The sequence below is a fragment of the Theropithecus gelada genome, chromosome 20 (genome assembly GCF_003255815.1).
Source record: "Theropithecus gelada isolate Dixy chromosome 20, Tgel_1.0, whole genome shotgun sequence".
NCBI classification, from domain to species: domain Eukaryota; kingdom Metazoa; phylum Chordata; class Mammalia; order Primates; family Cercopithecidae; genus Theropithecus; species Theropithecus gelada.
The window spans coordinates 51039175-51056871 of record NC_037688.1 but is presented as its reverse complement, the minus strand read 5'-3'; the positions used below and the strand labels follow the sequence as shown (position 1 = coordinate 51056871).

General features: G+C 62.4%; 3 protein-coding genes across 7 annotated transcripts; 2 read left to right on the top strand and 1 right to left on the bottom strand.

Moving 5' to 3' along the window:
* Positions 1-472: 472 nt before the first annotated feature.
* Positions 473-7642, top strand: TBL3 (transducin beta like 3). 2 transcript variants are annotated; one of them, XM_025371508.1, is made up of 22 exons: positions 473-641; positions 2479-2530; positions 2620-2715; positions 2799-2846; positions 2960-3101; positions 3185-3269; positions 3350-3520; positions 3609-3684; positions 3767-3860; positions 3949-4130; positions 4210-4351; positions 4458-4516; positions 4613-4716; positions 5529-5676; positions 5764-5994; positions 6068-6138; positions 6226-6382; positions 6454-6512; positions 6657-6760; positions 6846-6917; positions 7010-7168; positions 7250-7642. In XM_025371508.1, exons 1-22 carry the CDS (start codon positions 601-603, stop codon positions 7381-7383), a joined length of 2427 nt encoding a protein of 808 aa, XP_025227293.1. In that variant the 5' UTR covers positions 473-600; the 3' UTR covers positions 7384-7642. The 2 variants fall into 2 exon arrangements, with proteins under 2 accessions (XP_025227293.1, XP_025227294.1); XM_025371509.1 differs by having other exon boundaries at positions 510-641; positions 2620-2711.
* NOXO1 (NADPH oxidase organizer 1) lies at positions 7614-10473 on the bottom strand. Of its 4 annotated transcripts, none has more exons than XM_025371510.1 (8): positions 9808-10473; positions 9633-9713; positions 9335-9425; positions 9062-9239; positions 8694-8878; positions 8484-8600; positions 8125-8242; positions 7614-8051 (listed from the first exon to the last, which is right to left on the bottom strand). In XM_025371510.1, the coding sequence occupies exons 1-8, from the start codon at positions 9871-9873 to the stop codon at positions 7748-7750; spliced, it is 1140 nt and encodes a 379-aa protein (XP_025227295.1). In that variant the 5' UTR covers positions 9874-10473; the 3' UTR covers positions 7614-7747. The 4 variants fall into 4 exon arrangements, with proteins under 4 accessions (XP_025227295.1, XP_025227297.1, XP_025227296.1 ...); XM_025371512.1 differs by having other exon boundaries at positions 9350-9425; XM_025371511.1 differs by having other exon boundaries at positions 9335-9422.
* A 1897-nt stretch (positions 10474-12370) lies between these two features.
* On the top strand, positions 12371-16533 carry GFER (growth factor, augmenter of liver regeneration). The gene is made up of 3 exons (XM_025371191.1): positions 12371-13185; positions 13455-13651; positions 14571-16533. The coding sequence occupies exons 1-3, from the start codon at positions 12928-12930 to the stop codon at positions 14731-14733; spliced, it is 618 nt and encodes a 205-aa protein (XP_025226976.1). The 5' UTR covers positions 12371-12927; the 3' UTR covers positions 14734-16533.
* The last annotated feature ends 1164 nt before the right edge of the window (positions 16534-17697 follow it).

The window sequence follows — 17697 nt, the reverse complement described above, 5'->3', positions numbered from 1 at the left end:
GCTGGAGTGTAGTGGCGCGATCTCGGCTCACTGCAACCTCCGCCTCCCGGGTTCACGCCATTCTCCTGCCTCAGCCTCCCGAGTAGCTGGGACTACAGGTGCCCGCCACCACGCCTGGCCAATTTTTTTGTTTTTAGTAGTGACGGGGTTTCAGCGTGTTAGCCAGGATAGTCTCGATCTCCTGACCTCGTGATCCACCCATCTCGGCCTCCCAAAGTGCTGAGATTACGGGCGTGAGCCACCGCGCCCGGCCACGAATGCCTTTTTATACTGTTATTCAAGAGCCAGGCCACCAGCGACGCCACCCGCGCCGGTCTACCCTCACCGGACCGCGAAGCACCCTCAGGGCTCATGGCCCTCCCTCCAGGCCGGAAACGTCTCCGCCCCCTTCCGGTTCCCGATGCAGCAGCCACTGCCCTAAGCAAAGATGGCGCCAAGCGCGCCGCGCCGGTGGGGACGTCACAGTGATCGCGCGCGGTGACGCCATCGCGGCGCGCCGGGAGTGTGGAGTTCTGTGAGGAGTTCGGTGCCAACCTCTGTCACGCGGCGGCGGCTGCCGAGGCCCTAGCCGGTTTCAGCTGGAGCGGCGGCGGCGGCAACATGGCAGAGACCGCGGCCGGAGTGGGCCGCTTCAAGGCCAAGTGAGCCCGGAGCGCTGGGGCCGCGCGGGGAGGGAGCTGGGTTCGCAGCCGGCCTAGCGGAGGTGCGCGTGGAGCGGGCACGCATTCTGGTCCGTGGAGGCGACAGGCTATGTGTGCGCCGGCTCGCGGGGTCGCGGAGGCTGCGGTGATACCAGGCGGGAGAGCCGGCCCCGACTGCTCTCGGGGAGGACGGCGATCGGAGCCTGGCCGCCGGGAGCAGCAGCGTGGGCTCCTCGAGAAGCCGGCTGTGGGTGGAGTGGGAACCAGAAGTCCCGATGAGGGGAGGAGAGGGCTGAGCCTAGGTCGGGGCTGGTCCCGGGAGGCGGCGGGAGGCGAAGAACCACCTCTGAGCAGTCGGCCTGGGGACGTTTTACCCGCGATTTCTCTTCTCCAGGGAGCAGGTAGACAGCGGGAGAGGGGCGGGTCTGCAGAAGCCCAGGAGGCCCTGAGTTCTGTGCCCCGTCACTCCCCAAGCCTTTGTCGAATAGCAGTACTGGTGCCCCTGCCCTGGCAGCGCAGCCTCGGGATTAGCGTTTCCACTGGCAGCTATGGAGCTTTGGTTGTGCCAAGCACTGGTAAAGGAAGGTCCCAGGCTGGCAGCACCGCCATGGGAGGGTCAACTGGGTGCGGGGGCTCAGGGGCTGCTTTCGTTTTGGCAGTCAGGCTTCCAGAAGTGCAGTGAGCCAGACCTTGACATCTGGGAAGAGAAGCCCAGGCTGCAAGGAACGGGGGGAAGATAGGAAACCCGTCCCAGAGGCTGGGACAGGAGCAATGGGGTGCACTGTGGGCCATGAGAGGGAAGCAAAGTAGAGGCAAGGGTGGCAGAAGCTCTTCTGGGCAAGGTCTGGGAGGTGTGTGGGCAGAAGGGAGGGGTTGATGCAGGGCAGTGACATCTTCAGTTATGTTCTGAAAGGTACCTGGCAGCAGGGTTAAGAGGTAGGTAGGGGAGGCTGGAAGCAGTGGCTTACGCCTGTAATCCCAGCAATTTGGCTCACACTTGTAATCCCAGCAATTTGGGAGGCCAAAGTGGGTGGATCACGAGGTCAGGAGATGGAGACCATGGTGAAACCCCCATCTCTACTAAAAAATACAAAAAACTAGCCGGGCGCAGTGGCACGTGCCTATAGTCCCAGTTACTCGGGAGGCTGAGGCAGAATGGTGTGAACCCGGGAGGTGGAGCTTGCAGTGAGCTGAGATCGCGCCACTGTACTCCAGCCTGGGTGACAGATGGAGACTCCGTCTCAGAAAAAAAAGAAGAGGTAGGTGGGGGCCCAGTGAAGAGGCCAGAGTGGCTGACCAGAGGCTGCGATGGCCTGGACCAGGTGGAGGCAATGGAGAGGGAAGGAGGAGGGGCAGGAGTGAGGTCACAGAAATGACAGCTGCTCATGAGACCTGGGCTCTGGGCAAGCCTGGGGATGAAGGGAGAAGCCAGCGAGGGGAAGAAGTATGCCAGACCTCAGGGATGAAGACACTGGGAGGATGTGCTCTGGGCTGGCTACCCAGGCCTGGCCACCCACTGCCGGCAGGGGTGTCCCCAAGGACCCCCCTGGCTCTCACTGGGGAATCCCTGAGAGCACTGGGCTGTTGGGCTGACTGCCTGACACAGGCCCACCCCCTGCTGCCTCAGGGATCACCAGCCCAGGTCTCCACTTCTCAGTGACGGGGGTAGCAACAGCCCCCTGCAGTACTGCTGGTTCCACCCCATGCCGTCTCTGCTGTTGCCCAGAAACTCAAGGGCAGGGGACATTGGGGTCACCTCAGGAGCACCCAACACAGGGCTGGGCCCTGGGGACTGAAGGGGTGGGTGGTGCTCACTCGCCCCCTGCTCTCCTTCCAGCTATGCTGTGGAGCGCAAAATTGAACCTTTCTACAAGGGCGGAAAAGCACAGGTACCACCCTGGGGAAGGGCAGGGGGGCGGGCAGCCAGAGACCGTGGGGGGTGCCGAATGTTGCCTGGCTGAGACCCCTCTGTCCCCAGCTGGACCAGACTGGCCAGCACCTCTTCTGCATCTGTGGCACCAGAGTCAACATCCTGGAGGTGGCCTCGGGGGTCGTGCTGCGGAGTCTGGAGCAGGTGAGGGTAGCCTGGGTGGGTGAGGGGTAAGTGGAGGGGGCAGCCCACTCACACCGTGCTCTGCACACCACTCTTTCCCCTAGGAGGACCAGGAGAACATCACTGCCTTTGACCTCAGCCCTGACGATGAGGTACGCAGGGCGGGGCCTGGAGGGGACCTGCCCCAGCGCCTCCTCCCAGACTGAGTCCAGGAAGCTGTGAGCAGGGTGTTGCTGCCCCTCTGCTGACCTGTATCCTCCCCCAGGTGCTGGTGACAGCCAGCCGGGCATTGCTGCTGGCTCAGTGGGCCTGGCGAGAGGGCAGCGTTACCCGCCTGTGGAAGGCGATACACACAGCCCCCGTGGCCACCATGGCCTTCGACCCCACCTCCACGCTGCTAGCCACAGGTAGGGCCCTGCAGCACAGGTGGGTATCGGGCACAGATGCAGGGGCTTTGGGCATTCCACTCCCTCACCTTGCTTCCCTGCAGGTGGCTGTGACGGGGCCGTGCGCGTCTGGGACATCGTGCGGCACTATGGGACACACCACTTCCGAGGCTCGCCCGGTGTCGTGCAGTGAGTTGGGGGGTGAAGGGGGAGGGCAGAGACACTGCCCAGGCTGCACAGCTCACCTATCCTGTCCCATCTGCCCGCAGCCTAGTGGCCTTCCACCCGGACCCTACACGCCTGCTGCTCTTCTCCTCAGCCGCCGATGCCGCCATCCGCGTGTGGTCACTGCAGGACCGGTCGTGCCTGGCTGTGATGACTGCCCACTACAGCGCTGTCACCTCACTGACCTTCAGCGCCGACGGCCACACCATGCTCAGGTCAGCAGTGGGCCCTGGTACGAGGGGGAGGCTTGGAAAGTGGGGGCCGAGGCTAAGACTTGACCTGAGGTTGCTGTTGCTGCCCCAGCTCCGGCCGTGACAAGATCTGTGTCATCTGGGACCTTCAGAGCTGCCAGGCCACAAAGACCGTGCCTGTGTTTGAGGTGGGGATGCCTGGAGGCCAGGGCTGGTTGAGTTGGGTGGGGAGGGGGCATGACAGCAGCCTGTGACCCAGTTCGTCTCCAGAGCGTGGAGGCCGCTGTGCTGTTGCCAGAGGAGCCAGTGTCCCAGCTGGGTGTGAAGTCCTCAGGCCTGTACTTTCTGACAGCCGGCGACCAAGGTGTGTTGGGCCGGGATATGGGCAGCGGTATGGGGCTGGGGAAGGCCTGTGGACCTGAGTCTCAGCAGCCCTGTCCCCACCCACACAGGCACTCTGCGTGTGTGGGAGGCAGCTTCCGGGCAGTGTGTGTACACGCAGGCCCGGCCACCGGGCCCCGGGCGGGAGCTGACTCACTGCACCCTGGCCCGCACCGCTGGCCTGCTCCTCAGCGCCACCGCCGACCACAACCTGTTGCTCTATGAGGCTCGTTCCCTGCGGCTGCAGAAACAGGTGCACACCTGCCCTTGCTCTGTCTGGAGGCTGTGGGCACCAGCCCTCCTCTTATCTCCTGCCCCCTGCCGCCCTGCAGTTCGCTGGCTACAGTGAGGAGGTCTTGGATGTCCGGTTTCTTGGCCCCGAGGACTCCCACGTCATCGTGGCCTCCAATAGCCCCTGCCTGAAAGTGTTTGAGCTGCAGACGTCAGCCTGCCAAATCCTCCATGGCCACACGGGTGAGTGGGGCCAGCCCACCTGACACCCTGGGACCTGCCTGGGTCCCTTGCTTGCTTCCCTTCCCACATCTTGCTGTGTGACCTATACCTCCCCACAACATCTCAGATATCGTCCTGGCCCTGGATGTGTTCCGGAAGGGATGGCTCTTTGCCAGCTGTGCCAAGGTGAGGCACCCTGAGAGGTAGGGGCAGAGGCACCAGGCGGGGAGGCCACGCAGTAGGCCCATGGACCAGCCTCTCTCGTCAACTCCCTGTCCCCAGGATCAGAGCGTCCGTATCTGGAGAATGAACAAGGCTGGCCAGGTGATCTGCGTGGCTCAGGGTTCCGGTCACACACACAGCGTGGGCACCGTCTGCTGCTCTAGGTAGTGAGTCGGGGCTGGGCCCAGGGGTGTCAAGGAGGTGGAGGCCCAGGCCTGCCAGCAGGGGCTGCCACTCAGGGAGCTGGGGAGGCAGCGGCAGCTTTGGCTTGCTCTGAGGCTCCAGCCCAGAGATGTGGAACAGAACAGGACAGGAGAGTCCCTACGTGCCTTGAGGGCAGTCCTCAGAAGTAGCCCCGGCGAAGTGGTTAAAGGGGGAAGGGGGCCGGGCGCGGTGGCTCAAGCCTGTAATCCCAGCACTTTGGGAGGCTGAGACGGGCGGATCACGAGGTCAGGAGATCGAGACCATCCTGGCTAACACAGTGAAACCCCGTCTCTACTAAAAAATACAAAAAAAAAACTTAGCCGGGGGAGGTGGCAGGCGCCTGTAGTCCCAGCTACTCGGGAGGCTGAGGCAGGAGAATGGTGTGAACCCGGAAGGCGGAGCTTGCAGTGAGCTGAGATCCGGCCACTGCACTCCAGCCTGGGTGACACAGCGAGGCTCCGTCTCAAAAAAAAAAAAAGGGGGGGAAGGGAACTAGGCAGAGAGAACGATTCTGCATGAGGCCCAGGTGGAGAGGTGACCCCTGCATGTAGGCCTGGGGTCCTGTGGCTGGGGCTGAGTCACCAGGTGCTGCAGGTGGACAGTGTAGACAGGGCGTGATCCTGCAGGTGCCTGGGGGTGACCCAGGCCAACCCACATGCTGGGACAGTCCCCGTGGTCTGGACCGTGGGCTCCCAGGCTGGCCCTGTGGGGAGCTGGCCATCAGGACTGGCCGGGGCTCAGCTGTGTCTCCTCCTCTCCTGTTGGGCCACAGGCTGAAGGAGTCCTTCCTGGTGACAGGCAGCCAGGACTGCACTGTGAAGCTGTGGCCTCTTCCCAAAGCCCTGCTGTCCAAGAACACAGCCCCAGACAACGGCCCCATCCTCCTGCAGGCCCAGACCACTCAGCGCTGCCATGATAAGGTGACTCCATAGCCACTGGGGTGGGGGTGGCCAAGCCCTTGCTGGCGGGGGGCGGGGTGCTGAGCCACCACCTTCTCCCATTGCCAGGACATCAACAGCGTGGCTATTGCCCCCAACGACAAGCTGCTGGCCACAGGCTCACAGGACCGCACGGCCAAGCTCTGGGCCCTGCCACAGTGCCAGCTGCTGGGTGTCTTCTCAGGTCACCGGCGTGGTCTCTGGTGCGTCCAGTTCTCTCCCATGGACCAGGTGCTGGCCACAGCCTCAGCTGATGGCACCATCAAGCTCTGGGCGCTCCAGGACTTCAGCTGTCTCAAGGTAAGCGGCGATCCAGGCCCTCCCCACCTCTCGCCCTGGTGACATCTCATGCCCTACCCCCTCCTCTTTGCAGACATTCGAGGGGCACGATGCTTCTGTGCTGAAGGTGGCCTTTGTGAGCCGTGGTACGCAGCTGCTGTCCAGGTGAGTGGTCTGGGGTAGGGCAGCGATGGGGTGGGGGGTGGCGGGGTGACCTGCCTGACGCTGAGCCTCTCCCCACCCCAAACCCAGCGGCTCGGATGGCCTCGTGAAGCTCTGGACCATCAAGAACAACGAGTGTGTGCGGACGCTGGATGCCCACGAGGACAAGGTCTGGGGGCTGCACTGCAGCCGGCTGGATGACCGCGCCCTCACTGGGGCCAGCGACTCCCGAGTCATCCTCTGGAAGGTTGTGGGCCCCAAGGGCAGGGAAGAGTCGGGGTGGAGTGGAGGCCCCATCTGACCCCAGTCTGACCCCAGGATGTGACCGAGGCGGAGCAGGCAGAGGAGCAGGCCAGGCAAGAGGAGCAGGTGGTCAGGTAAGGCCAGGGCAGTGGCGCCCCTCCCGGCATCAGCCCTGCTCTCTGCTGTAGGGAAACTGAGGCTGAGCACCAGGCTTGCTGCCTGCTGACTCCGATGGCTCTGCCAGCGGCCCTCAGTGGCCTCTCCTCCCCTCCCCACAGGCAGCAAGAGCTGGACAACCTGCTGCATGAGAAGCGGTACCTGCGGGCACTGGGCCTGGCCATCTCCCTGGATCGGCCCCACACCGTGCTGACTGTCATCCAGGGTCAGTGCTCACCCAGGGGCAAGAGGCTGGGTCTACGGACCACTGGGCTCTGCTTTCCCCAGCTCAGCCTTCCCTCCTCCCACAGCCATCCGGAGAGACCCTGAGGCCTGCGAGAAGCTGGAAGCCACCATGCTCCGACTGCGGCGAGACCAGAAAGGTTGGGGGCCGGTCAGGGTGGGTGGCCCGGCGGGCAAGGGCCAGTCATGGCAAATTGGCTGGACAAGAGGATGAGGGTCCTGTTGCCCACAGAGGCCCTGCTGCGCTTCTGTGTCACGTGGAACACCAACTCGCGGCACTGCCACGAAGCCCAGGCCGTGCTGGGTGTGCTCCTGCGGCGCGAGGCCCCTGAGGAGCTGCTGGCCTACGAAGGCGTGCGGGCAGCGCTTGAGGCCCTGCTGCCCTACACTGGTACATGGGCACAGCCTGGGGTTGGGGGATCCTGGGGGGCGTGTGGACTACCCCCCTGACCTCCTTCTTGTCCAACCCCAGAGCGGCACTTTCAGCGGCTCAGCAGGACACTCCAGGCCGCCGCTTTCTTGGACTTCCTGTGGCACAACATGAAGCTGCCTGTGCTGGCAGCCACCCCCACACCCTGGGAAACCCATAAAGAAGTTCTCCCCTAGCTGGTCCGGTCTCTCTCCAGTCCATCCTGAACCCCTGGAAAACCCATAAAGGCCGCTCTCCTAGCCGGCCCTGTCTCTCTGGACTCCAGTCCAGCCCCTACCCTGGCCAACACCCTACCTAGCCAGCCAGAAGGGCACTGGAGCTGATGGTCTCGGCCTTACCAAGCCCATCCCGCACCCTGGCCTGGCAAAGATCCAGCCCGCGGCTCCGCACGCTTAGACGGTGGGGGTCATTCAGAACAAGCTTTACTCAGAGGAACAGCAAATACCCCCCTCCCGTCCTGCTGGCCAGGGAGATCCGCCCTCCCCGCTCCTCCTCAGCCCTGGGATGGCGCGGTCCATCCCCGCATCGGGATCCTGGCGCTCACCGCTCCATAGTAGGGTGCGGCACAGGCACAGGGTCCACGCACCCTCGAGACGGGCCCTGGCGCCCTTGGCGCCGCTCCAGGGCCCTGCGTGTGACGGTGCAGCAGCGGCTCTGGATGGCGCCCGGCGAAGGTCGGGTGGGCACGGTGGGGGGAGGGGCGGTGGCCTGGGAGGCTTCCCGGGACCCCCGGGCCTCACCGGCCGGGTCGTCTCCTCCACGGAACCCCGTCCCGCTCAGGAGTGCGCCCAGCCCTTCCGGTCGCAACAGCACCGCGGGGAGGAGGCCCTCCCGGTCGCCATACCTGCGAGGGGCGGGGTGTGGTTAGGGCCCCGCCGGCCTCGGCTAGCCTCCCCCGCCCACGCCCGCTCGCGTACCTGCACAGCCACCAGCCGCGGTCTGACTTTTCCAACACGCGCACGCGCGCCCCCGCGGGCACGGACAGCTCATCTGCGCGGTTGCTCTCGTAGGCGCGGGAAGCACAGAACTGGGGACCTGGGAGTGGGTGCTTGGAGTCACCGTGGGGCAGCATAGGCCAAGGCCCACCCGCACCCTTCAAATTCTCCTTGCTTGAGTCTGCTGACCGCAGGGCCGCTCTAAAACCGGTTCCGGGCTTCCTCTAGGTGCGGAGACCAAGCACGGACTCCTGGGCCGCCCTGCCCGCGATGCTTCTGACCCAGTCTTGCCACACGGTCAAGCCGTAATGGTGGCATGAGGGGTGGGGTTAGGCGCATACCACTGCTGCCTAGGGACCCGCCTGTCTCCCGGCCCCGGCCCGGGGCTGCCGCCGCCTCCAGGTAGGGCGCTGGAAACCAGGCCATCTGCTGGTCCTCGTTCTCCACCAGCCACCAGCCTGTGCGCAAGAAGCGGGCGGGGACTCAGATCTCGAGCCTCCCTCGGGTCCAGGGGCAGAGGGACAAATCCCTGGGTTATTGGCGGGCCCTACCTGAGGGGTGCCGCAGCAGCACGTCCAGGCTCTCCTGGGCCCGCGCCTGAAAAGGCCGATTCCGCGTATCCTGAGTACAAAAGGGCTGCAGGCAGCGCAGGCTCTGAGTCTCCAGACTGTGGATGGAGAGGCGGCCCGCAGCGCGCGAGACAGGCGGCTCCTCTGGGGCGGGCAGGATCACTCGGCTGGGAAGGGCAGCCCGCACGAGTGAGAGGTAGGCGGATGCGGAGGGTGAAACCGGAGGCGCCACCCGGCAAGACCGTCAGCCTCCCAGTGTCTGCCCCTATTCGCTGGCTGTTCCCCCCACCCTACACCTCTCCCAGCTCCAAACGCCGCTGCAGGCTGGGAGTTTGGGACGAGTCAGGCACCTGCCGGGTGGCAGCGCGGGCTCCAGGTCCACGGGTTGCGGTGCGAAGAAGCCAGTGATCGCCGGGCTCCGTGCCACACGCTCTGCAGTCGCCAGCAGCCTCCGAGAATAGGTTTCCAGCAGCTGCAGGCGCGCCAGGCCGCGGCTTGTGCGCCCCCCGTGTGCCAACAGTGGTGCATCTTAAGGCACCACAAAAACGTGCTGTGATACCCCGCTTTGGGCTTCACTGGTCCCTGGCGCCCCAGGCAAACCACCGCCTTCCCCGCCCCCATACCCAGGCTGGCCTGACCGAGAAGCTTTGGGAGAACGCGGTCAGATCTCCGCAGCAGGCCCGCCTCCACCGGGAAGGTCTCCTTGAGGGTCTTCTGAGGGCAGGAATGGGGGCATCGGTCTTCCAGAGCCCATTGTGCACCCTTGGGAGGGCGGGGTCCCTTACCCAGATGGCAGGGGCTGGGAGCTTCAACGGGGACGAAGGGCCTTCAGTGGGAGTCACTGATGGGAGGCAGTCCAGTGGGAGGCAGCCGGGTGGGGAAGCTGCCACCGTGGCATCAGGGTGGCCCAGGGTCACTCACCTTGAGCCGCCTGAATTCGTCCCAACTCCTCCGCACGAAGGTGTCACTGCCGTCTGACCAGCGCACACAGAAGGCAAAGGTCTGGGGGACAAAAAGTTGGGAGTGCCTTGGAGGTGTTGGTCCAGGCACCCCCTTCCTATGCCTTGGGGCCACTAGGGACCCAGCCAGGTCTTACTTGGAGCCTCTTGATCTGCACCAGGGCTGCTCCTTGCACTGAAACTGGGTATCGGGGGCCTGCCATGGCTGTGGCCTCTAGGCTGCAGACTCCTGAAATGGGTGAGGACCCTTCTGCCTCCCTGTGCTTGAGAGGGCTCTGGGGGACCCAGAAGACTGTCTGGGATAGAATCTGGCAACGCCTTAAGCCTGTGGGGTCCTTGTGGAGCCGCCCCAGCCTAGTCCTTTGCAGCTTTCTTGCTGTCTCCCAAGTCCACGATCTGGGGGCAGGAGCACAGGGATTGGGGGACTTCCAGGCAGAGCTGCTAGGAGGAAGAAGAATGAGCTTTCCAGCCCTGGAGGCGTGCAAGACTGAAGAAGGGGCGGAGGGTAGGCGGAACTGCTGCCTGGGGCCCTCCTGCCTGCCTCTGGCCACTGGAGGAGGGAGAAGGCAGGGCTAATCAAAGTGCTGCCTGTCCTGCTCACCTCTCTGGATTCCCCTGCTCTGTGAGGTAATTGCCCTGCTAGGGTGCGCCCAACAACTCTGTCTTTGAACTAGCCTGGGGATTTCTGTGCAGAACCAAGGCCTCAGTGCTGAAAGCTTCAAGTGTTTTGTCTGACTTAATCCTAATGCTGGAGGAAAGGTCTCTTAATGTCCCCAACTGATAGGCAAGGAAATGTGTGTTAAATGCGTAATTATTGTGAGCTTTTTGTACATGCTGGGGGAGGGGCAGACCTCACATGCTGAACCCAGGGGTTCCCCTGCAGTGAGGAGACTTGGGGTAGGAGAAAGAGGGCCCATCTGTGCAGTCACTGGCACTTGTTGGGTGGGGGTGGAGGTCAGGGAAGTGGTCACTAGGGCTGTTTTGAGAACCACCTCTCAATTCATGATTTGCCATGACTTATTGCAAACATGGCCTGGGCAGAGGCTCGCTCAGGTGCCCCACCTCTCTGGCTGCTTCCTTATAGTTCAGGCTTCGGAAGCCACATTCAACCCTGGCACACAGTGGTTCTTCCTGGTGCTGGGGTCACCAATTCTGTGTTGGGATGCCCCTACTCCAGCCCCTTCAGGGAGTGGTCAGCCTCTGGGGCATCCCTCCAGGAAGCTGCCCTGGCTGCAACAAAGGGCCTTTGTGTGTCTGTCCCACCAGCACTGGCTGAGGCCCTCAAGCTGTCCCTGGTCCTGGCATGGGCAATGAACACCTGCTCACATAGGGCTGATTTGCAGGGTGCCCCCAGCCAGCTGTCACCTTCTCCCTGATCTCAGCTGAGGGCCTAGCTGACCTGGTAGGGTCCAGCGTGTGAACCCAGGGGAGACCTTGCTCCCCTGGAAGACAGGAGAGAAGCTGGGGAGGATTTATTCAAAAGCAGAAGCCTAGAGGGATTCTGAGGCTGCCTCCCCACCCCAGCTGACAGCCCCTGCCCCACACCCCATCAGCCCTGCATGGCTTCCAGTTTTTCCTCCCCTACCCTTTTTTCTTACCTGAATAGTACAGCCACCCCACCCTCCATCCGTATCCTCCTCACTTGCCCCTACAAAATTCACTCCAAGGACAGACACACCTGTAATCCAAGCACTTTGGGAGGCCGAGGCAGGGGGACTGCTTGAGCTCAGGAGTTCAAGACCAGTCTGGGCAACATGTTGAGACCTCTATGCCCCCGCAAAATACAAATATTAACTGGGTATGGTGGCGTGTGCCTGTAGTCCCAGCTACTTGGGAGGCTGAGGTGGGAGATCACTTGAGACTAGGCAGTCACAGCTATAATGAACAAGATCGTGCCACTGCACTCCACCCTGGGTAACGGAACAAGACCCTGTCTCAAAAAAAAAAAAAAAAAGAAATCCACTCCCCATATGATAGCCAGAGGAATCTGCAGCAAACTGAAATGGGATCAGATTGAGTAGCCTTGCCCAAAACTGTCTAGCATCTTCCCCCTACCCTCATAATAAACTCCCAATCCCCGCAGCTGCTAAGTCTTGGTGGGTCCCTGCCAGTGCCTGGATCTCCCCTCCCACCTTACAACCCTCCCTAGCGTCCCACTGGCCTTTTTGTTCCTGCAAGATGCCAAGACCCTGCCACCTTTGGCTTGGTCTCGAAGGCGCTCCTCAGCTGATTCCTCATCCTTCAGATAGGAGGAGGTCTCAAGGAGGCCTTCCAGATTTACCACACCCTTGCATGGACCCACCAGTTTGTACGTGAACATTTATGAGTGTGAGTCCTTGTTTTTTTTTCCTATCTTGACCACTGAATTATGAACAGAGGAGGTCAGGGAACAGAGTTGTGTTCCCTGCTCTGCCCAGCACCTGGAACAGCGCTTGGAACAGAGCAGTCACTGCACAAATAATAGCGGAATGGATAAATGAACGCAAGGAGGCAGAGGAATCGCAGAGGCCGCTCCAACTGGGAGCCCGACCCCTCCACCCCAGGTTCTAGGGTCCGCGGCAGCCGGCGGGGGGCGCCGGGGAGCCCAAGGCACGCGCCAGCCCTCTGCGGCCGTGCCCCGCCCTGCGTTGCCAGGCGCCCGTTGCCATGGCGCCAGGGCGGTGACACCAGCCCAGAACCCTAGCGCGCGCCGCCATCTGTGCGGTCACGCCCGCCCCGCGTTGAGAAGGCGCTGGGCAGCCAGCCGGTGGGACGCGCCCCTCAGCGGAGGGCACAGAGCCTGGCCGCAGGCACGCAGGACACTCAGAGCGGAGCGATGGGGGCGTCGCGGGCCGCAACACGGACTTTGCCTGAGTGTCAGCCCGGGTCCACAGCGCGCCCGCGGCGCACCTTCCGCTGCGCACCTTCCGCCACACACTGCTCTTCTACTGGAGGAAGCGAGAGCGCCGCCACGGACGGCGCAACCACGGTGTGCGCCGCGGATCGAGGCCCGGGGATGCCAGCAGGCTCCGGCCCTCCAGCTCCGTCCCTGCCCCGGGTCCGGCCCCGCCCCGGTCCGCGCCGCGGCCTCTGGCTCCGCCTCCACACGGGCCCGCGCGCCGGCCCCCGCCCCCAACTCCGCCCCAAGCCCCAGCTCGGGCCCGGCCCCCGCGAGCACGGCGCGCGCCTCCGGCTACTGTAGCTGCGCGCTGGCCTGGAAGCTGACCTGGAGGCTCATCTGGAGGCCGAGCTGCCCCGGCAGGCCTTGCGCGGGCAACATGGCGGCGCCCGGCGAGCGGGGCAGCTTCCACGGCCGGAATCTCTTCTTCCTGCCGGGAGGCGCGCGCTCCGAGGTGATGGACGACCTGGCGACCGACGCGCGGGGCCGCGGCGCGGGGCGGAGAGACGCGGCCACCTCGGCCCCGATGCCAGCCCAGGCGCCGACCTCCGAGTCTCCTGTCGCCGTGGACGCCTCCCGGAGGCGGCCGTGCCGGGCCTGCGTGGACTTCAAGACGTGGATGCGGACGCAGCAGAAGGTGCAGATCCCTGCCCGACTTCTCCCAGCCCCGCGCAGCCCCTGCCCCTGCCCCCGCCCAGGTGCCCCGGCAAAGCTCCCCGGGGTTGCCTGTCCCTGAACCTTGCCCCCGGGTAAGCCCGGCCTTACAGCCTTCATCCGCGCGTGGGTTGGATCGTCTGCAGGGCTTTGGCCGGAGTCCAGTGGGCCACCGGCTGGGCCGTAGAAGGGGGAGCTTTGGGCGCTTCTGTTCGGAGAATGAACTCACTCTTGGTTGGCCTGCTTCCGCAGCGGGACACCAAGTTTAGGGAGGACTGCCCGCCGGATCGCGAGGAACTGGGCCGCCACAGCTGGGCTGTTCTCCACACCCTGGCCGCCTACTACCCCGACCTGCCCACCCCAGAACAGCAGCAAGACATGGCCCACTTCATACATTTATTTTCTAAGTTTTACCCCTGTGAGGAGTGTGCTGAAGACCTAAGGAAAAGGTAAGATGTGTTTGCACGCAGCAGAGCTTTGCACTGCAGCCTGGGCCTGGGGCTCCTGGCTGACGTAATAGCAGGGAACATAGAGAAACGGATGCAGAGGTGGCAGAAGTTTGCTGAGGAGCAGGGACCTCCAACAGGTGAGGCCTGGGGCCATCTGAGCCTCCTCGTCTTGTCTCAAAAGCCAAACTGTTGGGATCTGCTGCTGAGTACTGCTCCTGCCACAGCCACAGCACTCCAGGAAGGGCTTCCCTGCCTTGTCTGGCACTGAAGACGGCTCCCCGCAAGTTAGGGAGGACTCCACTTTGCCTGACTTCTAGAGCAGGACTGCTGGTTTTAAAATCTTGGAAATCCACTGCTTTTGCCCCCAAGAGCCACCTTTTCCTCACTGAGGCATCCAAGAGCCAGCACTGGCCCTTGCGGGTGTTTCTAGACCAGATGTCTAGGGCAGAGTTGCCATTGTTGCTGTAAGCCTGGGCAGTTAGAATTAAGTCTCTTGCTGAACTGAGGCACCAGGGCCTCCCTCAGGTGCTAAGAAACAAGTCCAGTTTTCAGTTACAAGGCTGTGCCCAGCCCCACCCAGGCCACACTCTGCCTGAGGCCAGAGACGCTGGATGCCGCTTCCTGGGTGTTAGAAGCTTATAAATTTGCCAGGTCTGTGCTGTGATGTCTTGCCTTGAGGCCTCGTTGGTGTTTGCCAAGCTCTCCAGGTGGGTGTTTGAGCAACCCTGGGAGTTCATCACACCCGGGAGCTGCAGGGTCAGCCCTGTTCTGGGAATTCCTGTCCTTTGGAGCATAAGGGCACTCCCAGGTGTAGCTCACAGCAGTGCCCCAGTTGTCTTTCCTTGGGAGCAGACAGGGAACTGGCAGGGGCAGTGGAGCCGCTGCGTCCTCCCATTCTTTACATGCTCTCCCTATGCAGGCTGTGCAGGAACCAGCCAGACACCCGCACTCGGGCAGGCTTCACGCAGTGGCTGTGCCACCTGCACAATGAAGTGAACCGCAAGCTGGGCAAGCCTGACTTCGACTGCTCAAAAGTGGATGAGCGCTGGCGCGACGGCTGGAAGGATGGCTCCTGTGACTAGAGGGTGGTCAGCCAGAGCCCATGGGACAGCGAGCCAGGCGCCTATGGAGTGGCCTGGTTGGAGAGGGGCAGGGCACTCATTAAAGTGCATCAGAGCCAGAGCCTGTTGTGTCTCAGTTGGGTGGTCCCCAGGACACTGCCCGTGGGGACCTGCCCTGCCCCTGTTAGGTTTGGAGCAGAAGTGCAGGTGTGCACAGCAGGCACCCACTGGCCTCCTCCTCAGTGGAGGCCCCAAGGAGCTGCAGCTGAACTGCAGGTGAGGGAGGCAGGAGCAGCCTGGGCTGCCCCTTGGCATTCAGGATGTGGCTTCCTGCCCACCGCATACCCTGGTGCCTCGCTCCTCACACAGGAAGACGGCAGGCCTGGCTGGGCGTCCCTGTGCCTGTTCCTGGAGGCCCGGCCTTTGCCTTCCCACTATGCAGCCAGGGATGCCCCTGCCCCCCGTGGCTCTGTGCTGCTCACTTTAGGGGGCTCAGTTCTCTACTCTGCTCAGTCCCTACAGGGAAAGCTCAGGCAGGGTCTTTCTGAGGGTCCACCAGCTATCCTGCCCTCTCCCTGCCTGGCACATGCCTGCCAGCGTTGTGCCATGCCTGTCCACAGGGGATTCGTGGGGCCTGCTTCCTCAGAGTTTGAAGCCCAAATGAAACGTTGAAGTGACTGAGGACCTGGCTTCAGCGTGTTTTCTGCTGGGGCTTATAGCAGTGGGCAGGGCTTGTTCCATCCCTGTGTGCCCAGCTGCATTTCCTGCTGGGGTCCTCGTTCCTCAGGAGGAGAGAGATCCCTACATGAGAATGAGCTGGGAACAGCAAGGACGCTGATTGGTTGGGGCGGTGAGGCCAGAGTAGCTGATGCAGGGGCCCCAGGAGTACAGGGTGGCCAGACGGCACGAGGTCTCCAAGGCCCCAGCAGAGCCATGGCTTCTACTCCCAGCTCCCCTGACAGGAAGTTCCTGGTGGGTTTGGAGCCAGGGGATGGCATGGAGTGATGTGGCTTTGAAGGGTCCTCTGGCTGCTGAGCTGGGATGAGGCAGGGAAGGGTGGAACAGGAAGACTGGTGAGGAAGCCGGGCCAGTCACCAAGTGACCACTGAGAGGAATACCCACCCCACGGCAGGGGCAGATGTGGGTACATTAAGGGGAGAGCCAGAGAACTCATGGGGTGAGGATGGAGTCGGAGGAGACTGCTGGGAGCTGCCGTGTGTGTCGCAGATGGAGAAGGCTGTGAGTGCAGCAAGTTGAGGGGTGACTGGGACCCAGCTTTTGAGCCTCCCCAGCCAGAGAAGGCTGTGAGTGCAGCAAGTTGAGGGGTGACTGGGACCCAGCTTTTGAGCCTCCCCAGCCAGAGCGGCCCAGCAACAGTGTCCTGTGGCCATAAAACTCCAGGGACCTCTATCCTCCAGGAGTCTCAGCTTTTCCCTGGGCGCAGGCCCACCTTGGCATGGCCTCCTCAGGCCTGTGTGGAGGAAGCTGACATGTCCCCACCAGATTGGCCCTTTGGAGCTGCTGGCTTCTGCAGAGGCTGCCCAGAGGGGCCAGGTGGCACAAATGAGAGAGGGGAGATGGGGGGCAGCCAGGAGAGAAGGTGTCCCTTCCTCGCCCAGACATAGCGCTTCTCTCTGGCCTTTCCCAAGGCCTGTGAGTGTCTCAGGAACCAGCTGGTTCTCTGGTAAGGCTGTGTTCAGCTCAGGAACATACCGCCTGTATCTGCTGTCCCTCCTGCCCCTCCGCCCCCTCCCCGCCTTGCCTTTTTCCCTGTCTTCCTTAAAGTTTCACTCCTGAATAAAACTTCACTTTGCCTTAGAATCTGTTTTTTTTTTTTTTCTTTTTCTTTGTGTTGAGACAGAGTCTAGCTCTGTCGCCCAGGCTGGAGTGCAGTGGAGCAATCTCGGCTCACTGCAACCTCCATCTGGGTTCAAGCAATTTCTCCTGCCTCAGCCTTCCGAGCAGCTGGGATTACAAGCGCCTGCAACCATGCCTTACTAATTTTTGTGTTTTTAGTAGAGACGGGGTTTCACTGTGTTGGCCAGGCTGGTTTTGAACTCCTGACCTCATGATCCGCCCGCCTCAGCCTCCCAAGATGCTGGGATTACAAGCGTGAGCCACCGCACCAGGCCAGAGTCTGTTTTTTGGGGGCATCCAGGCCAGTGGAACTCTAGTGCAAGAAAAACACCAGCTCTGGCTTGAGCCTGGTGTTCCAGAGCTGTTGACACGCAGACCAAAGGAGCCAGCCCAGAGGGAGGAGGGACCCCAGCAGGATGGTGCCCTGGGCTCCTAAGGCTCACAGGTCACAGAGGAGGGACCTATGAGGTAAGAGGAATACCAGGAGGGAGGAGGACCTCCAAGTGGGGCACAGTGGCTCATGCCTGTAATCCCAGCACTTTGGGAAACCGAGGCGGGCAAATCGCTTGTGGTTAGGAGTTCGAGACCAGCCTGGTCAACATGGCGAAACCTCGTCTCTACTAAAAATAAAAAATAAAAAATAATTAGCTGGGTGTGGTGGTACACCTGTAATCCCAGCTACTCCAGTGGCTGAGGCAGGAGAATCGCTTGAGCCCATGAGGCAAAGGTTGCAGTGAGCCAAGATTGCACCACTGCACTCCAGCCTGGGTGACAGAGTGTGACTCTTAAAAAACCAGAATTGAACTGACAGCAGCATCAGACTTGCCCTTGGGATTGGCATGGAGGTCAGCATAGGGACCAGCCCCACAGGGTCGGTGGGTTTTCCTCCCCATGTGCCGAGATGAGCGATTATAGAAATAAAGACACGAGACAGAGATAAAAGACAGCTGGGCCCGGGGGACCACTACCACTAAGACGCGGAGACTGGCAGTGGCCCCGAATGCCAGGCTGCGCTGATATTTATTGGATACAAGACAAAGGGGCGGCCGGGCGCGGTGGCTCAAGCCTGTAATCCCAGCACTTTGGGAGGCCGAGACGGGCGGATCACGAGGTCAGGAGATCGAGACC

Bases quoted from the DNA above. Each gene is read 5' to 3' on its own strand.
- TBL3 (XM_025371508.1), top strand. From the start codon at position 601: ATGGCAGAGACCGCGGCCGGAGTGGGCCGCTTCAAGGCCAA. The intron at 5,677-5,763 runs GTGACTCCATAG...TCCCATTGCCAG, and splicing joins CTCAGCGCTGCCATGATAAG to GACATCAACAGCGTGGCTAT. The intron at 6,761-6,845 runs GTCAGTGCTCAC...CTCCTCCCACAG, and splicing joins CGTGCTGACTGTCATCCAGG to CCATCCGGAGAGACCCTGAG.
- NOXO1 (XM_025371510.1), bottom strand. From the start codon at position 9,873: ATGGCAGGCCCCCGATACCCAGTTTCAGTGCAAGGAGCAGCCCTGGTG. The intron at 8,601-8,693 runs GTAGGGCCCGCC...TCTTGCGCACAG, and splicing joins GCTGCTGCGGCACCCCTCAG to GCTGGTGGCTGGTGGAGAAC. The intron at 8,052-8,124 runs GTACGCGAGCGG...CGCCCCTCGCAG, and splicing joins CGCGGCTGGTGGCTGTGCAG to GTATGGCGACCGGGAGGGCC.
- GFER (XM_025371191.1), top strand. From the start codon at position 12,928: ATGGCGGCGCCCGGCGAGCGGGGCAGCTTCCACGGCCGGAATCTCTTC. The intron at 13,186-13,454 runs GTGCAGATCCCT...CTGCTTCCGCAG, and splicing joins GGATGCGGACGCAGCAGAAG to CGGGACACCAAGTTTAGGGA. The intron at 13,652-14,570 runs GTAAGATGTGTT...CTCCCTATGCAG, and splicing joins GCTGAAGACCTAAGGAAAAG to GCTGTGCAGGAACCAGCCAG.